The sequence below is a fragment of the Sinocyclocheilus grahami genome, unplaced genomic scaffold, assembly GCF_001515645.1.
Source record: "Sinocyclocheilus grahami isolate Dianchi unplaced genomic scaffold, SAMN03320097.WGS_v1.1 scaffold194.1, whole genome shotgun sequence".
In the NCBI taxonomy this organism is placed as follows: domain Eukaryota; kingdom Metazoa; phylum Chordata; class Actinopteri; order Cypriniformes; family Cyprinidae; genus Sinocyclocheilus; species Sinocyclocheilus grahami.
This window is the reverse complement of record NW_015505373.1, coordinates 862,540-883,827: the sequence shown is the minus strand read 5'-3', so window position 1 is coordinate 883,827 and position 21,288 is coordinate 862,540. Positions and strand designations below refer to the sequence as shown.

The 21,288-nt window shown below is 39.0% G+C and overlaps 2 protein-coding genes across 4 annotated transcripts in view; one reads left to right on the top strand and one right to left on the bottom strand.

Annotated features, from left to right (window-relative positions):
* Positions 1-2,344: 2,344 nt before the first annotated feature.
* On the top strand, positions 2,345-11,527 carry dcp1a (decapping mRNA 1A). Of its 2 annotated transcripts, none has more exons than XM_016285221.1 (10): positions 2,345-2,520; positions 2,909-2,949; positions 3,050-3,177; positions 4,832-4,898; positions 5,129-5,258; positions 6,203-6,295; positions 7,326-7,769; positions 10,073-10,126; positions 10,214-10,399; positions 10,499-11,527. In XM_016285221.1, the coding sequence occupies exons 1-10, from the start codon at positions 2,386-2,388 to the stop codon at positions 10,577-10,579; spliced, it is 1,359 nt and encodes a 452-aa protein (XP_016140707.1). In that variant the 5' UTR covers positions 2,345-2,385; the 3' UTR covers positions 10,580-11,527. The 2 variants fall into 2 exon arrangements, with proteins under 2 accessions (XP_016140707.1, XP_016140708.1); XM_016285222.1 differs by having other exon boundaries at positions 2,445-2,664; positions 7,326-7,796.
* A 5,399-nt stretch (positions 11,528-16,926) lies between these two features.
* The window catches only part of LOC107594970 (protein bicaudal D homolog 2-like), a 52,665-nt gene continuing 48,303 nt past the window's right edge, over positions 16,927-21,288 (bottom strand). The window contains exons 9-10 of one of the 2 annotated variants that reach the window (XM_016285218.1): positions 20,546-20,771; positions 16,927-18,537 (exon numbers count right to left, since the gene is read on the bottom strand). In XM_016285218.1, coding sequence (XP_016140704.1) covers positions 18,535-18,537; positions 20,546-20,771 — 229 coding nt within the window. In that variant the 3' untranslated portion in view covers positions 16,927-18,534. Of the gene's footprint in view, positions 18,538-19,338; positions 20,772-21,288 lie in introns of both variants that reach the window. The other variant, XM_016285217.1, reaches the window with a different exon arrangement.

Genomic DNA, 21,288 nt, shown 5'->3' with positions numbered 1-21,288 from the left:
GCAATAGCCAACAATACATTGTATGGGTCAAAATTATTGATTTTTCTTTTATGGCAAAAATCATTAGGATATTAAGTAAAGATCATGTTCCATGAAGATACTTTGTAAATTTCCTACCGTAAATATATCAGAACTTAATGTTTGATTAGTAATATGCATTGCTAAGAACTTCATTTGGACAACTTTAAAGATGATTTTCTCAATATTTAGATTTTTTTGCACCCTCAGATTCCAGATTTTCAAATAATTGTATCTCAGCCAAATATTGTCCTATCCTAACAAACCACACATCAATGGAAAGATTATTTATTCAGCTTTCAGATGATGTATACATCTCAATTTCGAAAAATTGACCCTTATGACTGGTTTTGTGCTCCAGGGTCACATATTTCCGTGCCAGCAGAGGTCCGGGTGATACTTTGTTTGAAACAGTTATACATTTTGATACACCGAAATGAACATTCTGGGCCGAAAACCGAAACCGAAAATGCTTTGTAATGATTCTTTATTATTTTATTAAATAATATAAAGTAATTTTGTAAGAATTTTTCATTTAACTCTAAACTAATTTGAATGATACTGAATTTAAAAAACACAAGCCAATAAAATAACCACACTTTTGCTGAAAGTAACACAATAAAACTGGACAGAATTTATATTAATATTGGTAACACTTTTCAATAAGGTTCATTAGTTAACTACTTCAGTTAACATGAACTAACAGTGAACAAGTGAACTATCATTAACTAACATTAAGAAATATTAATAAATATTTGTTCGTTCGTGTTAATTAATACATTAACTAACATTAATGGACATATTTTCTAACATGAATGTTAAAAGGATAACAGCATTTTGTGAAATATACAAGGTGCAGCTGATACACCCTTTATATCCTATGTATGCAGCAACAGTTCCATCAGAAAATAAGACGCATATTCAGAGGCTGTGTGTGTGTACTGGTATTAGCATTAGTATTTATGTACAAGCTTATAAATCATACAGAATGATAAAAAATGTAAAAAATACATAAAGTTTTGAGTAATGGGTATAGGTTTAGGCCCTTTTAAGTAAAAACCGTTAGTATGTGCATAAGATAGCGCTACGTCCCACTTCAAAACACAATATATTGTTACACTTTTGTGAATAATCACCGGTCAGGGTCTTTGGGGAAACGATGGAAGGCAAGATTTTTACTGTCGCACTGATAGTTTTTGCAGTGGATTGCCCAACATTGCATTCTTACATTATTCCACTTTGACCTCTCTATCTTGTTGTTGGTTATTTTAATTAATTATTTATTTATTTATTAATTCATTCATTTTTTTTATTGCAGTAAACAACAAGGATTACAGTACGTTCAAAACAAACAGTAAAAAACAGTACGTAGTCTCTCTATCGTTGTTACTGTCCGTTTCTGTGTATCTGTGCTGTAGTCCAGTTGGAATTTTCACTCCAAAATGGCGGCCGCGCTTTCTTTTCTGTTACCCAAAAAGCATCTGAGTGAGAACGGTTGCTCAGCGGAACCATAGACATATAAATACCTAGACGCCTCATTGGCCGCTGGATCGTAGTCAACGTTGCCGCCATCTTGGTGCGGGCATCTTTTCCATCATTCTCATAAGTGGACTCGAGAAAATGCCTCAGTCGTTAATTATTATAAAAATGTTATACTACTGTAAATATATTATTTACTGTTACATCTTACTTTATACTATATTTCACATATATTTGCTGAACTGTTGTTGTACCAAATCACATATGTATTTTCATAAAGCCATCCGTTATCTTTGTTATCGTCTGTTTTGGAGTATGTACCTGTAAATAACTGCATCAATTTAGTGCTATACAAATATAGAAAGGAGCCTGCCAGTGTGATTTGTATTGGTCAGTTTGTTCCATTTCTCAATCTTGGTAAATTATTACTGAAGATGGGCATTTGTTTTCCCAGTATTTCAAAGGTATGTTCTGACCTGAAGCACAAGAAAAGCTAAAATGGTGAGAATACTTAAACACAGAAAATACTTTTTGAGAAGATTTAATGTACACAAGTGTGCGCTTTTGTAATTCCTCAGTTAATTTGATTTACTATCTAATTTAACTATCGAGATTTTAAGCATCTGGATTTTTTTTTTGTACACCACGTAGATCATAAACCACTGATATCAGTTGATAAAAACAAACGTTGTCATGTTTTTATACAGAAAAACCGCAGCTCTCCCCGTTCGTTGCATTTGTTTACAGGGAGCTCTTGCCCGCACCGCCATATCGCAGCAACGGACCGAAACGGCCAATGAGGCGACGCCTGGTCGAAGCACGGATATAAGAAAACGGCAACCGGAAGTGTTCGTCCTGGAATGTGTTTCGTGTAGGCACCGTGTAAAGATGGAGTGTGTGAATAAAGCGGGACAGCTCATGAGTCTGGCGGCTCTGCAGCAGCATGACCCCTACATCGTGAACCTGCTGGACGTCGCCGGACAGGTCGCGCTCTATACTTTCAGCTCCAAAGCTAACGAATGGGTGAGACTTCAAAACGCGTCGCCATGTCAGCGCGCGCACGTCAGTTAGCCTGCAGCTGCTAATAGCAACGCTATCGCTCGGCGTCTGTCTATGATGGTCTGCAGTATTATTACCCGTTATATCAGCTCACCCGGAACATACAGGGTAGGTCACCTAGATAAACACACCTAGATAAACACCAGCTGTTTATTGTGATTATCACGCCTCATCTGATAATAAACTAATCTGAAAGTTAAACCAGTGGCACGTCCTGTCTAAAAGCAGAGTCTAATGCTATCAGCGGTAAAATCGCTAAAAACTTGCGATTGTATTTCTCTTTTTTTCCTGACGGTAGGTCATTATTGAATATGAAAGCTGTTTGAAAACTAACACATCTCTCTGACTTTAGGAAAAGACTGAGATTGAAGGCACATTGTTTGTGTATGCCAGGTGAGCGACACTCGCTATAATAATACTAATAATTCATTAATAACACGCTGCTCTGTCATGTAGTGGTGTGCTGTAATGTGAGGATGGCTGGTTTCTGCAGGTCGGCTTCTCCCCATCATGGCTTCACAATTATGAACCGTTTGAGTGCAGAAAACTTAGTGGAGCCGATCAATAAAGACCTGGAGTTCCAGCTCCAGGACCCTTTCCTACTGTACAGGAACGGCAACTGTAAGTGAAGACACTGCTTACTGTAAAAGGCTACATTCATCCGTTGCCGTGAGAAGGAGCCCTGTTTGTCTCTTTCAGAATCAGCATGTCCCTTATAAAGTGTACTGTATCGTATTCGATATGCACATTTCTAATCAACGTGATCAGGACTTTGCTGCAAGACCTGTTCTGATTGATAGTTTATACTTTTTGGCAAGTAAAAGGCCTTCTTGTATAATTGTACAAATGACCACCCTTAGCTCGTGCTTCACTTGTCGTTTTGCTGTCAGATCTTTACTGTTTATGAATAGCTTTTACATCAGTAGTGTTTCCAGATGAACACTTACTGGACTGAAGCCACTTAGCTGATTTCACATTCAGTTTTTAGTAAAAATCACGTTCAAATGTGAGGAACAAACCAATCGTCCGTCTGGCTTTTGAGGAACAATTACTTGTTCATCTCTCATTCATCAATGTATTGCATTGCCTTATATGTTTTGAAACGGTAGCGTTTTTACCGTAAAACTAGACATCTGCATCAAATTGCATATTTATGCTCCGGTTGGGCCTCTGAATAAAATGTAGGTGTTTTTATTCTTCTCGAGTATGAGCTCCATATTCTCACTATATCGTTCTGTGTCGTAGAAGCCTGATGGATCAAACATGACGCTAAACAAGAACACCCATCGCAAACATTTTGTATGTGTTTGTCTGAAGGTCCAATAAACCGTTCCTTTAAAAAAAATGAGGTTTTTCTGACTACTATTTTATGTCAAGGTTTACAGGGTTAAAGTGTTTCTTATCAGAGAGTAAAGCAAATATTAGATCTTCATATTAATGACGAGTTAAGGAATTAAATAAAAAATATGGTCAGAGATAGTAGGACAACCTCTTATCGTAAAAACGTCTTACGGCGGTTTCTAGCCCTAGTCGTGTGTTGTGAAATGAATTTGTGCTTCTGCCATCTAATTGTTGATATAAGGTCCCAAGATTTAATCGAGTGAACTTTTTTCTGCACATCAGGCTGTCCTAGAACTGAATGAGGTAAACATAAAATGAAAACCCCAGGAATCATGTTTTTGTTCCTATTGTGAATTCTATTGTATTTATAGGGTCTATGTCTAGTGGAAAATGTTTGTATGTAAAGATTTAGTGTGCAAGAAACATACTGTTACGCAAGGAAAAAAATCTGACAATAAAGTTGAACTAATCTAATGATTTCTGAATATTATAACTATAACAGCTTCATGAAATGATGAATATATAGTGCCTGCAACTATCCGCATGCATAGAGTACATGCACATGAAGCAATATATATATATTATATAGCCAATTTCAACTGCTTGATTGTGTATATCTTTGCCAAAAGTAAACAATATTATATTGTTTAGCTCTAATCTGCTAAATGCGATTATAAAGCATGACAATATTATAAACGTTAGCATCGTGATTTTCTGTAAAGCTGCTTTAAAACAATTTGTGTTGTGAAAAGAAAAAGTGCTATGCAAATAAAATAGTCTTCAACCTTTTGGATTTTTGGCTTAGTAAAACAGGTAATGTTCTCCAGTGTGCGGTTTTTTTTATTTGACTGATGTTTTACTGTAACTCGCTGTAACTGTACACATGGTCACAGCACTCAAACTTTATTTGATTGCGTGTGTTTCTCTGTGTCAGTGGGCATCTACAGTGTCTGGTTCTACGATAAGGCCGACTGCCAGCGGATTGCACAGCTCATGCTGCAGTGAGTATGGTATAATGCTGGTTGCCTGGTAACTAGTGTGCCGTGGCAGGCTGGTTGACGGTCACATGTGATGTGGACGGGTGAGCTCTAAAGTCTGCTCATTATAATGTCACTGTGAGAGTACAACAGTATTTTGAATGAATGACGAATTTAACTAGAGAAACCTGAATTGCTGCTGAATCTCTTGTTGTCCCTGTAGTTAAACTTCAGTTGCCGTTCTGTGTGTGTAGGATAGTCAAACAGGAGGCGTTGCGAGCGTCTCCCGACAGAGGCCTGAGCGGCAGGACCAATGGTTGTGTTCAGAGCAGACCCACAGATATCCTGGAGCTGCTCAGCAAGGCTAAAGAGGAGTATCAAAGGGTAGGACCACCCTCACGGCTCATTTCACTTTCACAGCAAGATTACTGCTCAAATTGAAAGCACCTAGACCTGGTTATTATTGTTATTATCATCGTCATCAACTTTGGCTTGTCTTTTCCCAGTTTAGAGGGAGTGGTATGTTCACATAGCACATTGTATCACAATATCAGTAGAAATACAATAGTAATTTAAGAATGTTGCTGTTGTATTTCGCGAATACGTGCATTTGCTAATAATAATACATATTTTCTCTCATGGGAATGCGTAGTGAAGCTCTGAATTTGAGTTAGGATGCGCATGTAAGCTTACATGTATAAACAACTAGCCTACAACGTCAAAATTGTAAAACCCCTTTTTTTTGTGTAAATATTTTGAACTGAGTTTAGACTACAGCCCTTGATAAGGTTTTATATCATCCATTAAATATTGTTCTTTTACTATCATACATTTTTAGATGAGTGTAACCACGGGCAAACCATGCACTATATGACTTCTGACGATATGGTTTACACTTTTAATAATAAAGGTGCTTCACGATGCCATAGAAGAACCCTTTTTGTCTAAATGGTTCCGTTAAGACCCTTTCAAATCTGAAGAACCTTTCCGTTTCACAAAAGGCTCTTTGTGGCAAAAGAAGGTTTTTCAGATTATAAAAAGCTAAGAAAGAGATGGTTCTTTAAAGAACCTTTGTCTGAATGGTTCTTTGTGGAGCCAAAAATGGTTCTTCTTTGGCATCACTGTATGTATGTATTTGCATGGTTTATATTTGAAATGAAAAGTTTTCGTTTCAACTGAGAAATGTTTGAGTAATTGTTAACCAAAGGGTTCATGTTTAATGCTTTGTCCTTGTTGTAACATTTTTTTAAGGAGGCACAAGTGGCAATTTAGTGTGATAATAGACGCTGGAGTAACAGATAGGGTTTGTACTGTGTGTGTGTTTCTAGAATCAGTCATTTGAGAGAGATGTTCAGGTGAGCTCTGAAGCTACGCCGTCACAGGAGAAGAGAGAGGAGGTCACAGCCGCTCAACACGAGAAGGTGCTGCTAATCACACTTCTGCTAGATCTGTAAAAACTATTTTTGCTCTTCTATTATAGTCAAAACTAATCATCTCCGCACAGTTGCAGCAAAGCCCTTGAGTTAAGAAAAAACGAAGTTTTAAGGCTTAGGTTTAGAAACCCTCTGTTAAGGACATTACCGTTGTCATGAAGTGTTTTCCCTTAAAAAAACAGGTCCCTTGAGACATTTGCTAAACTCATAATTCAATGAATAAAAAGAATGTCAGCTTGTGTGGTTTGCTCACAGATTTAGTCACAGCGAAAGACTGCGTGAAGGAAAACAGACTAGCTGTGTTACATTTATTTAAGCAGAGTACCTCACGTGAGATCGTTAAACTCCAACTTAAATATTTGCCAGTTTTCAACTCATCAGTGCTTTTTCCATAATATAGAGACATGGTTGCCAGATTGGGAAGATTCAGTCAAACACTGGGCAGAAAAAGAATCAATTTATGGGAAAAAATTAAATGCTCATCTGGCAGCTGCAACCAAAAAAAAGCTTGTGGAGGTTTAACAATACAAGATAACACCAATTCCAAATTAAAATGAAATGGTTTTAGGGTGGATAACCAGTGGGAAAATTTCACAGACAAATATGCTTATTAAATCAAGAGAAGCCGAAATCACAATGAAAATAAAAATATGCGCAGATGTAACTGAACTGAGCACTGAACTAACTTGAGCTAAATAATGAGATGCATTTCTTTTAGAGTCTCCATAGCTGAGTTTCCATTGATTTGTTCTTTTTCTGTTTGTCACTGTGAAGCTGCTTTGGCATTATTATATGAATTGCTATAGAAAGGTGACTTGACTGTAAGTATAATGCTTAATCTTTGCCAGAAAGGCTATTCCAAAAAGGCATTATTGAAAAGATGATTCGTTTTGTAGCTTTGCTACTGTCAGAATGTGAGCTTGATTTGCAACACACACGTTTTGTGACGTCACTGTGTGTGATCGACCCATGAAGAAATGATAAGTGACATGCATCTGTTTTTGTTTCCTCTCCACAGTCCGGTCACTCAGTAGTGAAGCAGATCACAGTGGAAGAGCTTTTTGGCAGTTCTATACCCAAAGAAGCGCCCCAGTCAACAAGCTCCACTGTGGGAGAAAGCATGCGTGGGCCTGCGTTTGTTCACTCGGTGGAGCCTCTCCTCGCTCCTCACCTCTCTGCTGACCCAGGAGGCACGGCGCTGGTCTCTCTCTTTCAGGGTTGTGGCACCCGAGACCCAAGACCGGCTGCTTCAAATACGGAGGAGAGTGGGAGCAGGACCACCAGTCAGTCTGTGCGTCGAGGTTCGGCTGGTCCACTTCCTCCTGCGTATATGAATCCTCCCACAGATGGGCATGGGCTGCCCGGGTTCATGCCCAGCCCGCTGGTCACCCCACAGAGCTTCAGAGAATCCGCCTGCAAAGGTCCAGGGCCCTTCACGGAAAAGGCTGCATTGTCGGCACAGGTGAATACACCGAGCAGTGTTTTCATAGTATGTTTTTTTTTTTTATGCAAGTGCAGAAATGATTGACGAAATGACACATTGTTTCCTGCAGTACAGGAGTGGGAGTCTTTATGCACCTCAAAATATGTTCTGATTCGGTGTGAATGTCACTAATAATGTCAAAACTCTTTTAAAAGAAAAGACAAAACAAGATAAAAATACACTCATTACAGTGTTTGGTACAATACACAATACTGATCTCCCAAATCAGAACTCTCAGGATACAACAAGGCCAAAATAATGATGGAAAGTGTTTTATTAGTATTTTTATTATTACTTTTAAGACATTAAAAAGTTAAAGGGGATGTGAACTGAGAAACCAAAGTTCCCTTGGTCTTTTGGCATATAAGAGGTCATTGCACTGTAAAAACATCCTGTAAGTTTCAGAACTTAAAACTTTGTTGTTAGTCTAAAAACAGCTTATATTGAAGGCAGTCTGCTAAAACAACAGCTTGTGGAATATTCTACTCACCGATTCTACAGCACTGTCTGGTTAGCCCCGCACACCGATTCTACAGCACTGTCTGGTTAGCCCCGCACACCGATTCTACAGCACTGTCTGGTTAGCCCCGCACACCGATTCTACAGCATTGTCTGGTTAGCCCCGCACACCGATTCTACAGCACTGTCTGGTTAGCCCCGCCCACTGATTTGCGCATGTAGTGTTTACAAGAGAGGCGAATGCGCACTTCTATGCAGAAACTAAACGATGAAGATGCTCTGAAGACAAGAAAAGACTGCAGTGCCAAGCTGTGGAAAAACGGTGTTTGCGTTGCCTTCCTTCTGATCCCAACATTAGGAAAGAGTGAATGAACTTCCAGACCGTGTCAATAAGAGCTCAGTCCTTTGTTCACTTCTTTTTACTGCGGATTCGTTTACAAACAAGGCACAATTCAACACAGGATTTTCAGAAAGATTGAAATTAAAAGACGACGCTTTGCTGACTATATTGGATCCGGCAGATCGTTTGATATGTTCGGAGTTATTTGTGTTTTTAACCTAAATCACAGCAGTGGGCGTTTACTTCCGAGTCTACAATCCTCCACGCCTATTCAAACAGAGCGTTCTGATGAGGGGGGGTCAAAATGGGACAGACAATAGCCTATTACTTATAAATTTTTTTGGTGTAAAAATCTTGATCACATTATAAGTGCACCTCAGAGAACAGTACAAAATAAAAAGACAAACTCAGTTCATGACCCCTTTAAAAAAAGTGCAGTTCGTAAGAATGCTACATAGATGTTTTATTTATTTATTATTATTTTAAAACCTGTTTATTAGCAGTGCATGCTTATCTAGAAAAATAATGTAGTCCCTGTCTTAATTTACTGGTAAAATCAGACTTGGCATTATCAGGACTAACAGATTGCAATTTCCCTATTGCGTTATCATACATTATATTCGGCATTATATACAGTATCTTAATTTGATACTTTACACCTGGTTACGGTTAGAACGTGTTGTGTGGACGAACGGGTTAGGAGTGTTTTGTGTGGTTAGCGCTAAAGACAGGTGGAAACAAGGTCTAAACGATTTTGTGATTGCATAGCCTACCTGTTTTGATTAAAATTGTTTACTGAAGTCAGCCATTAAAGTTATTCAAACCAAGTTTTTTTTTTTTTTTATTCATTAAAAAGAACCAATTAATTAAAACAATTCATTTGTGAATCAGACTATGCTGGCCATGTTCTAAATTTTTGCGAGCAGCCTGCAGTTTTGGGCTAAAGTTACTTTTTCGGAGTAGTATTACGTTACTCCATAAAATATAGCTAATTATGTTATTTACATTTTATGGGAAGTAATGTGCTGCATTACTGTTGCGTTACATTTTCAAACCTCAGCTGGCTGTGGCTCTTTCTTTCAGACAAATATAGCGTTATGCTGGGGTTGCTTTTTGTAATTTAGATTTTTTTTATCACAAGTTATTTTTTGTAAGTGTAAAGGCCCATTCACTGCAAACAAAGTAAAAAGGCAAGACCGAGCATGTTTGTATGATTTAGATTTGTTTGTTTATTTGTTTCACAAAAAGGGACAATGTACATTAATCAACATTTATGAATGTAAATGTACCCAAATTAACACGAAGGCTAGTTTTCATTGGTAGTCCTTTTACCAGGTGTTATTAGGTGTAAAAACTAGAGAAAAGTAGTTCAAGTATTCATTTTGACATACGTTAATGGAAAACAAAGAGAACATGTACCATTTAAAATGAAGCTTAGAAGTATATCTTGTTTTTGCATAAGATCTCTCCCTCTCTTTGACAGAGTAAAGAGGCGAATGCGTTTACACAGTCCTCGACTCTGGTCAAACCCATTCCAGTAGGTGCACTTTTGAAAGCATTGTCAGGTTTGATGTATTGTTTGGTGGCAGTAACATTATGATTGATGTCTCTCTGTCATGTGAAGGCGGGGCCAGCTGTCCAGGGGGAGGAGTCTTCACTGCTGCTGTCTCCTAGTGTGTTCCAGCATTCTATGACCAAGACAGCCGAGCCACTGAAGAACCCCGCCTCCCCGACGTCTCCCACAGCAGACCTGCCCTCTTCCCTGTACAATCGCACCCAGCTTAAAGATACACTCATACATCTCATAAAGGTACAGACTGACACCCGCATGCTCACAAACCAACAGTGAAGAAAGACTCGTCCATCAAATCACTTTGGTCTTCAATTGTCTGCCTATATTTGTTTGCAGAATGACACCCATTTCCTCAGTGCAATCCATGAGGCCTACATAGAGAGCCTCTCTAAAGGCCTCAACAACATCAAGTTATAGCCACAAACTGAGAAAACAAAACGTGCCAGCTGGAGCCGTTTCAGATTCAGCGTGAAGCTTGACTACATCCACTACATTGACTACTGATCGACTCACCCGGTGGCTCTTATGCTGCCCTGACGAACAGCAGTTTCCCAGGCTGCTGTGTGCTCTCTCGCTGAGTTTTCCCACTTCAATCTTAATTTATGTCCATCTGCCAATCTAATTTTTTTTTTTCAGTCATTTTCTTTCTGTGACTCCCAGCACAATTATGTGCAGTTATGTTATAAGGGACTTGTGCAATACGAAGCATTGCCTCTTTGGAGAATTGCTTTTCATTTATGATCCTGCCTTAGACATATGGATATGATACAGTGTCTCAGTAGTGTTTTACTGTTAAATCAGTATTGTAGTGTGCAGCATTGGGATTCTTTCCCAGTTCCCTGCCTATATGGATTGAGTAGGATGTGCACTTATTTCCTTAAACTTGGTTGTTTAATTTGGCCAGAAAATGAATAAAGGTTAGTAGAGTTAAAAAAAAAAATTCTCTTGATACCAGTTGAACTATTGTGTGCAGGTAGTAGACTCTATAAACATCATCGTGTACAGTTATGGTGCCATGTATTGCTTTTTACAATGGCAGACAGATTGAAATATGAACGTTTATTTAAAGTGAGATGCATCAAATCAACATTTCAGTGTTCCTGAGCTAAAGTGTCTTGTGTATCAGCTACTTTAAGACCTCATTCTGCTGTTCTGATGTTCTCTGTATCAACAGCAGGAGAACTGTAGTCTGTGTAGACAGCAAGATCATTTAACATAAGCCACAATAGGTGCATTTAATATATCATTAAAAATAGAATATATTTTTTCTGCTTGCACTACTAACTAGTTCATGGTTTGTTTTGACAGGAATTTTGTTTTTTAAAATTCACACAAGGTTTATGTACTTACTGCTTGTTTACACTTAAAAAAAAAAAAAAACCTGACTTGAAAGTAAATTTCATGCCATTTTTTTTTTTTTGTACAGTTTGCTTTTATCATGAAGAATTTTAAAACCTCTCCACAAATTAAAGTTGTCATTCAGTGTTGCAGCAGACGCAAGGCTACATACTAATTTCATGCAAAAAGAACGTCTCTCGAATGCATCAGGATGCTCTGTTACAATGGTTTGTCTCAAGTTCATGTGCAAATAAACTATTGCTATAATTTAGATGGTTGTTTGCATTGTATTATAGTGTAACTTTGACAAAGCAAATCTGCTTATATATTTCAAGACTTAGATTTTTGCCTCTAATAAGCATGTTTAATGTTTAAATCCTTTTTCCATGAGTCTGTGCCATTTATGGGTCGCTGTGATTTAAATGCTAATGATGAGAGCTGTTGAGTTTGTGATATATTGATGTAAGACAACTTGCTATAATCATAGTCACCCCTTAAATATAATGTGTGCTGATTAGCCAGAACATTAAAAGCACTGACAGGTGAAGTGAATAGCATTGATTATATTGTTACAGTGGTAGCTCTCAAGCTGTGGGATATATTAGGTATATCAGGTAACCAACTGGACCTCATTACAAACCTGATTCTTTCCAATCATCCTACTACCTGTCCACTTGATCCTATCCCCACTCACATACTTCAGGACATTTCTTTAGTCATACCTGTGCTTACTCACATTAGCAACACCTCTCTTCACACTGGTACATTTCCCACAGCATTTAAGCAGGCTCCCTGCTTAAGAATCCCTCTCTAAATCCAGCACTTTTAGAAAACTACAGACCGGTATCCCTTCTTCCGTTCATTGCAAAGACACAAGCGAGTTGTGTTCAACCAACTCTCTATGTTTCTTGCACAGAACAACCTCCTGGACAGCAAACAATCTGGCTTCAAAAACAGCCACTCAACTGAGACTGCATTACTCTCGGTTACTGAAGGCCTGAGACTGGCAAGAACAGCTTCCAAATCTTCAGTATGCATCTTGCTGGATCTGTCTGCTGCTTTTGACACTGTTAACCACCAGATCCTCCTGTCCACCCTCATAAAGATGGGCATCTCAGGAACCGCACTCCAGTGGATCAAGTCTTACCTCTCAGGTAGGTCCTTCAGGGTGTCTTGGAGGGGTGAGGTTTCCAAGTCACAACTTCTTGTTACTGGGGTTCCTCAAGGCTCAGTGCTTGGACCTCTTCTCTTCTCCATCTACATGTCATCTTTAGGATCTGTCATTCAGAAGCATGGCTTTTCCTATCATTGCTATGCTGATGACACAACTCTACTTCTCATTCCAACCAGATGATCCGACAGTAGCTGTTCGCATTGCAGCCTGTCTGACAGTCATTTCTGACTGGATGAAGGATCATCACCTTCAACTCAACCTTGCTAAGACAGAACTGCTTGTGGTCTCAGCCAACCCAGCACTTCATTACAACTTCTTTATACAGCTGGGTTCATCAACCATAACTCCTTCCAGGACAGCCATGTAAACCTTGATCGCCATGTAAAAATCGATGATCAGTTAAGCTTCACAGACCATACTGCTACCACGGCCCAGTCCTGCAGATTTGCCTTATACAACATTAGGAAGATTAGACCCTTCTTATCAGAGCAAGCTACACAACTCCTTGTCCAAGCTCTTGTTCTCTCCAGACTGGAGTATTGTAATGCTCTCTTGGTGGGCCTACTGCATGTACTATCAAGCCTCTGCAACTGATCCAGAATGCAGCAGCGAGAGTGGTCTTTAATGAGCCGAAAAAAGCTTGTTACACCTCTTACATCAGTTTACACTTGCTACCAGTAACTGCTTGTAGGCAAGCATCAGTACCTTGAATTTGATGCAAGACAACAACTGGTGCTGCACCAATATACCTAAACTCATTAGTTCAAACTTATGCGCCCTCCAGAAGCTTGCGTTTTGCAAGTGAACAGTGCCTTGTGGTGCCATCCCAGAGGCACAAAATCACTCTCACGGACCTTTTCCTGGACAGTGCCCAGCTGGTGGAATGACCTCCCGATCTCAATTCGAACAGCTGAGTCTTTGACCATTTTCAAAAAACGTCAAGTGCTGGCCTAAAAGATGTCTTTAGACAAACTAATTCTAAGCACTTACCTATTCTGTTCTATTCTATTCCATTCTATGAACAAAAACCTTAGCTATATGTACTGTGCTAGACTCACAGCACTTGCATACTGTTACTCTCTCGTTCGTCTGATTGCTTCTATTGTTCTCCTCAAGTAGGGGGAAGTTGTGGCCTAATGGTTAGAATAATATAAATTGAGAATTTAATGCTGGATACACACCACAAGATAATCGGGCTGATTTTGGGCCGATTTCTCCCCTTCCGACAATCCTAGGTAATGTCCCGACTATCTTGGTGGTTCTAAAGATTATCTTATCAGATTTTCCTGTGGTGTGAGGTGTGTTAAGATCTGCTCCTCGGGGAGGCATAATACAAAAACCCGGGGACCCCGAAAACACCACACTATAGGAGCAAAACGGTTTAATCTAGGATTTTTTCCCTCATGTTTGTGGTCTCTCGCATTTTGAAGATCTTATAAGATTTAAAAAATCTTTTATACCCAGCACCAAATGGGGTTCGCCAAAGTCTTGTATCTGAAGAACAGGTTAGTTCCCAGTCTCTAAACCGAAACGATGCAGTAAAGGTGACGATTGGGTGGTTTAGGTTTAGCGCATTACTTCGATAACTTATTTTCCTCCTTTGTTGATGTGATGCAGCAGCTGTTCAAGTGAAATCTTCAGAGCATGCTGATAATGTTTGCCCCGATCTCGAAACACCGGAGCTCGGGCCAATTAAACGGCCGCGAATGGAAGGACGTGTAGAAGATTTCAACTGCAGGGCATTGGTGACCCTGAAACAACCAAAGGATTTCACCTATGAGCCTGGAATCACAGAAGACGATGAAATGTAAGACCTGTTTTTCTCTCTCTCATCCTGAGGTCTTAAAAAGGTTTTGAGACTAGCCAACGCATTCTGAAAAGCCTATAGTCTTGGGGGTGATATAAGGGCTTTTGAATATAGACCTCATAGGGGTCTTCTTCTTCTTTTTTTTTTAAAATTGAGATCTGAAAGCTGAATAAATAAGCTTTCCATTGATGTGTGGTTTGTATAATTTTGACCCATACAATGTATTTTTGGCTATTGCTACAAATATACCCCAGCGACTTAAGACTGCGTTTGTGCTCCAGGGTCACATTTTATTGTATTTGTTTATTTTTGTGTATTTAAAAAAAAAAAAAAAAAAAATTTAATAATTAAAAAAAAATATATATTTTTTTTTTTGCATTAGACATTGTGCCAAACATGGAAGTCACACAGTGATGAATATGAGTGACAGTAGGGGGTTGGACATTAAATTAGAAATTGAAGCTCTTGGGAAAGAGCGGATTGTGGAGAGGCTCCAAACTGGACAAAAAGCATCATAAACCTCCTCTACTGGTGCGCATCCCTCAGGATGAGAAGCTGTTGCAAAGTAGCGGCCCATTGAATTCCCAGCCATGTGGAAGATGTTCACCATCACAACAGTGAGTAATATACCTGACTGCGGGTCACATTTTATTGTATTTGTTTATTTTTGTGTATTTAAAAAAAAAAAAAATTTAATAATTAAAAAAAATATATATATATTTTTTTTTGCATTAGACATTGTGCCAAACATGGAAGTCACACAGTGATGAATATGAGTGACAGTAGGGTGTTGGACATTAAATTAGAAATTGAAGCTCTTGGGAAAGAGCGGATTGTGGAGAGGCTCCAAACTGGACAAAAAGCATCATAAACCTCCTCTACTGGTGCGCATCCCTCAGGATGAGAAGCTGTTGCAAAGTAGCGGCCCATTGAATTCCCAGCCATGTGGAAGATGTTCACCATCACAACAGTGAGTAATATACCTGACTGCATCCACACACTTCTAGAGGAGAAAATGTGGCCGAAACCAGGATAAGGTCCTTTGGATTTTAAAAGTAATATTATGTGAACATCTTTTTTTGTATTAAATTATTCTACACAGTAAACAGTACATTAAGCTTTCATTTTATTTTACTTTTTAAATTTACTATGTGACTAATATTATGATTGCCTAATGATTAAAAAAAAGTATATATATATATATACACACACATTTCTTGTAAGCAACTTTCTTGATCAGAATCAACAGTCTTTTATTAGTAAATAAAGTACATGCTTTTCCTCTTTTCATCATCAGGATGTAAAAGGATATAAATCAAGATATTAATATGCAAGGATATAAATGGTCTGATGGTCTTTACACAAGTTAGTACTTCTAACTTTCACAGCAAAATGACAACCGTAAAAAAGACCGTTGGATTCTCTTGTAGGGCCAGTGGGGAGATTCCTCAGGGCACATCTATATCTCTCTCTCTCTCTCTCGCTCTATATATGTATGTGATGGTGAGAGAGAGAGAGCTGTGCTTCCAGTGCCCTGTACTTCAGGCTTTACTCACAAAAGAGCTTTTCACACTGTGCATTTATTTTTGCAAGATGGTTACCATCATTTTCAACCAATTCATGAGAACCAGGGTTGGGATGGTGGCTCTCACGACCAGTGCTGAGTAGATTACTTCCAAATGGTAGTCCAATACTGATTACAATATATATACATTATTTATTATATATACATTATATATATAGTGGTAGGATGGTTTACAAAGGAAAAGGTAAAAGGAAAACAAAAAGAATTCAGGTGAATCAATAAATTATTAATTCACTGCCATTGTCTGAATAATATGCAATATAATATAACAGGACAAAAGAAAGATAAGACAAATTCACACACAGAACAAATGCCGAGTGACTTTTTATTTGTATTTACTGACTTGAGCCAGCATGACTACTTCTACACAGACAAACCTCTAGAAAACAAGACTTCAACTCCGTTAGTTCAAGAGTAAGGGACCAATTAAAAACCAAACATTACTCGCTCTTCTGCTTTTTGTCTTTTTCCAAGGCTTTGGAGTTCTAAGTTTGTTCTTGGTTCTGTGTACAAGTCTCATAGCTGAAAGAAACATGCACATTATAAAGTTCAGTACTGACGACATTTCAAATTAATACAAACAAACAAATGCTATTTTATATAAAGGTATCAAACTTATAGGTCCTTATAGATCAATACTGGAACACAATAATAAGAGTTTCCAATAATAAGCTTCCACAGCTAGTTGAATATCACAATGCCATCACTTCCAGCAAACAGAAAACCTCAGTTACCACATACCTTCGTTTTGGTTTAATTGCACTTAATTTAGTTCCTCCTCACTTGCTGACTGTATTTATTAATTTTACGCCTCAACAAACAAAATGTGACTGTCGTGGCACCATTTGCTTGTTGATGCAACATGTTTTCTGTTTCCTGAATTTGTAATGCTCATATAACCATGTGAAAAATGTATAAAAAATAAAACAATTGAACAGAAAGAGGACACAAGCTTTCTCACAATTGTTAACAATACTATCGATATCACATGACCTCAGCTACCTCACCATACAAAGCTAGAATAACACCAGTCTCCGACAACAAAACACCACACAAGTTTCGTGTCTCAAAATTTTTGTTCATATTGAGGCAAACGATAATTCTGGCTTCAAACCATCTGACGAAACATAACGTTTTCTAAAACCCCTGAATTTGCTCTTAGGATCACTGACCTGACGGATTCAGTACAATCGGTTTTATTTCTCTAATCATTGATATCTTCACACCCTTGAAAACAGAATGAATGTCTTCTGTACTTATTGCTGCTGCTAAGTTTAGAACAAGTCATCTGCTCTTCCTTAAGGAATGAGAAAAATTAAATACAAAAACTAAACGCTAAGCTAGGATTCTCTCTTCAAAGAACAAAAAGGCACTAATGGTCAGAATGAAGATCATAAACGGAAAAATGAACCAAACTGAGGGTAAGGTAAAGCAGGGCAGACCCTCGTCTCAGCGCTTCTGATCCTTTTAACACCAACCCAAACGATGTACCGACACTTGGCACGATAGTAGAGAGAATTACAGCATTCCAATTTGGAATGAATTCATTTCTTCTTGTACAGAATGCAGAAGGTCAGTGACCCATGTAAAGCTTGAGCGAAGGTGCTTGAAACGAACGAAAGAAAAATCATGAACATTTACAATAAGGTACAGTTCTTGATGCATCCAGGTTAATGTTAATATATGAATATTCTCGTTTATTGTTAATTCACGTTTGATCATAATACGTTAACCTAATGTTCATTTATACAATGTTATAAAACACATTCCTATATAAAGTAATGATACTAGATGAATAAATGCTGCATTGTTTGTTATTTGAACCTTATTGTGAAGTGTTATGAAAAAATCCATTCAGTTTTTTATCGATTCGCTGGTTTTGTTTAACCAAAGCCTTCCGATTAGATTAAGCCACTTTTTTTTTTTATTTGTTCACTTTGAAATATTCCTATATAGACAAAATAACAGTAATAATAAATAGACGAAAGCCCAGCATTAAAGCGTGGCCGTAAAATGTGTCAATGTGAGAAACATAACATTTCAGTACAACACATAGATAATCTTATGGACTCATTAATAAAGATGACAGAACTGGAGCATATGGATCATGTGAGTTATGAATCCGTGACGTTGAGCTCTGCTTACAGAGGACATACATGATGAAATCGAATACTCTTAAAATAGTAGTGTAAAATACGTGAACAGACTCACCTCAAGCTATAGACTAATATAATAAAAAGCAATATAGCCTTATAGTAAAAGATCAAAGGTTACAAAATCTCAAAACATCGATGAATGTGCCCATGTTCTTTTTTTTTTTTGTAGTTGAATTTTAAGCATTAAAGTATTCAGGACTTTGTGACCTCTGGCTTCCCATGTGTGTAAAAAGAACCCAAAAAGTAGGTCCAAGACGGTTTACTGGGTTTGTAGGCAGTGGTGCAATGTTGAGTGCCAGCTCCGGCTGAACGTTACTGCAAATCGGAATAACGAAATAAAAGCCGTTCGCATTACGGTTAACGTTACGCAGCGGCTGCATCTGCTCAAGCGGCGTTCCAGCAGAACTCAATGGAAAACCCAGAAGCCAAACACAGCCCATGTGAAGTGTTGTGTTAGTGAGCGTGGAAGAGAAGTACAGGATGCAGGAAGCCAGAGGTTCTCACAAGAACTAAAAACCTCAACCTCACCAGGTCAAGCCAAATAAGTAGTGAATGTTAATGAGTTGTACGACGTTTTTGACCGGTCAATGGTGAAACATTTCACATTTAACTCCTCTTGGCGAAACGCAGACCAACTGGTAACCTGACTGCTAATTTTTCATTGGTAACTGAAGCGAGCAAATTTGAACTGGCCATTTTAAAATTTGGACAAAATGTCACACCAACCAAAAATTGTTTTTTTTGTTTTTATTGTTAGACATGTCAACCAAATGACACATTCGTCTTTTTCTGTGACAGGTCAATTAAATTCCAAAATGAACGTCAATAATCTGATGAGCGCGAGCAGTGCCAGAGGCATCCTTTCCCATACCGGGAGTCGAACCCGGGCGGCCTGGTAACAACCAGGAATCCAAACCACTAGATCATATGGGAGATTAACTGGACTAAAAAATGTTACAGAATGTGAAAGACGCATGTAATCTTAATTTAACACTGTTATTTACAAATACAGCGATTCAGAGAAGCCATTCATTAGCCCATTTGCAGCAATTCATGAATTAATCGACATAAACTGAAATAAGAGTTCATAGCCTATTTGCAAGCTAGTTTAAAAACCTAGCTCGGCATCGACCACTTCAGTTGTGTTAATCTTTCACGTGATGCCAACACAAAACGGTGAATGCGATCTATATGAAGATGAGAGATTCAGATCATATACAGATTACTAATGCGAAGGTCGAGTGTAACTAGGAATATATGATCTTATCATGAAAAGCTGATTCGGGATGTTTTAAGCAAGCCAGAGAATGAAAGCCTGAAACTTTGAATCTTTTGTTTGCTAAAAAGAGACATTGGTTTGCCCTTCTCGTCTTGAAATGAGACGGCCACGCTATTTAGAGCACAGAAACGACAGATAAGGCCTCTCTAATGTTTCATCTGCAATGGAAATATGTTGACAGCACGTGGCAAGCCCTTCACCCTGACTTCACCGTGTGAAGCCGTGTGTGCTCAAGTAAACGTAATCGAGTCTAAGACATATTAAAGCTCTCAGTTCTGCAGCCAGACATCAAATGAAAAAGCAAGCCAGAAGCCCATTGGCTTCGTGGCGCATACTGATTTATGAACACGCGTCATTCCCGCCTGCCTCACGAGTGACATCGTTAAAACACACACACTCTCCAACCCGTCGATTTGAATTTTTGATGTTATATTTCTGTTTTCTTGCAAAAACAAGACAAAAATGGCACACTTCTATGAGTTTTCCTGCACGTCAACAAGGCAGGGAAGGAGGTTTGCATATTTCGTTTGGTCGGGCATGTAAACACGAGTTACCTGATTGGACGGGCTGCTGATTTCAGAGGCAGGAGAGAGATGGACAGAAGAAAAGGGCGAATGGCTATTGATTTGTGACCACAACAATCCTATGGCTAGCTCTCTCTATCACGTCTAATCTAGAAATGCTGCCTTGAGCTGTAAAATTGTGCAATTGGGTTTGGTGCCGCTAGCAGAAACACATTTCACCTATAAGACTAAACGTTATTTCATTCTGCCCTTAGCTAGCACTACAACATGCACCTGGCTACGAGGACGCTAGCATAGCATGACCATATTTAGCCCTAAACACACGGACACATCATATGGGTTAGCACGCAGCAAGCAAGAGAGCGCGTGAGTGGAGCTTTGTACAAAGGCTGACGAGGCTCGCACAGCTTCAGTCGCAGTAGATCTTGTACTTCTCGCTGCAGAACACCACCGGCGTTCCCAGGAGGCCGTTGGGCTCGCCTCGACCCCCGCAGGGGGCAGCGGCGGCAGGGTGACTCACGTGGGAGTGGGTGGGTTTCCCGCGCGAGGAGGCGGTCTTGGAGCGGCCGTTGGCTCCGCCGCGGCGGGTCTGCTCGTGGTCGAACTCCAGGTCCTCCAGGCGCTGGGTGAGCGCCAGCTTCTGCTGGATGGCCATACGGAGGAGGGAGTTCAGTGTCTTCTTCTCATCCTCCGCAGCAGCCAGCTGCCTCTGCATCTCATCCAACTGAGTCACGTACTCGTCACAGCTGAGAGACAGAGAGATGGTCGATATATTAGTACTACAAAAAAAAACATTCCTTTTTGGTAACATTGTCCATAAGGCCCTGTTTACACCTGGTATTAAGAAGCATTTTTGTCAATCAGATCACAAGTGGACAACACTAAATAAGGTGTGAAAGGGGTCTGAAAAGTTATAAACGCATTTGACCAGACTGCTTCCGTAATGTAAACGGCAAATGTGTTCGAACAGCCACTAAAGGTGCCTCCATCCTTTACCTACTGACATAATTCTTAAAGATTACAGGACATGTTGTTAAAGCACAATAGCAAGACAGGATTTAAACTTTGCCAGCTGACGTCGTAAGTCTGGTTTGAAGGCAAAAAACAAACAAACAAACAAAAAACCACAATGTTCTTGTTTTATTCCTGCTTCTAACTCAAACCCACAGCATTTGGCATAGTTTTGCAGCTATCACAGCAGAAACAAACGCTGCTGCTCTGTGTCTCTGTAATCTTCCTCACTTGTCTCCATTCCTCAGCAAA

What these genes read in the sequence shown, in the direction of transcription:
- dcp1a (XM_016285221.1), top strand. Translation starts at nt 2,386, where the DNA reads ATGGAGTGTGTGAATAAAGCGGGACAGCTCATGAGTCTGGCGGCTCTG. An exon ending in GCTCCAAAGCTAACGAATGG is followed by an intron (nt 2,521 to 2,908) that starts GTGAGACTTCAA and finishes CTCTGACTTTAG; the next exon opens with GAAAAGACTGAGATTGAAGG. An exon ending in CTCTGGTCAAACCCATTCCA is followed by an intron (nt 10,127 to 10,213) that starts GTAGGTGCACTT and finishes TGTCATGTGAAG; the next exon opens with GCGGGGCCAGCTGTCCAGGG.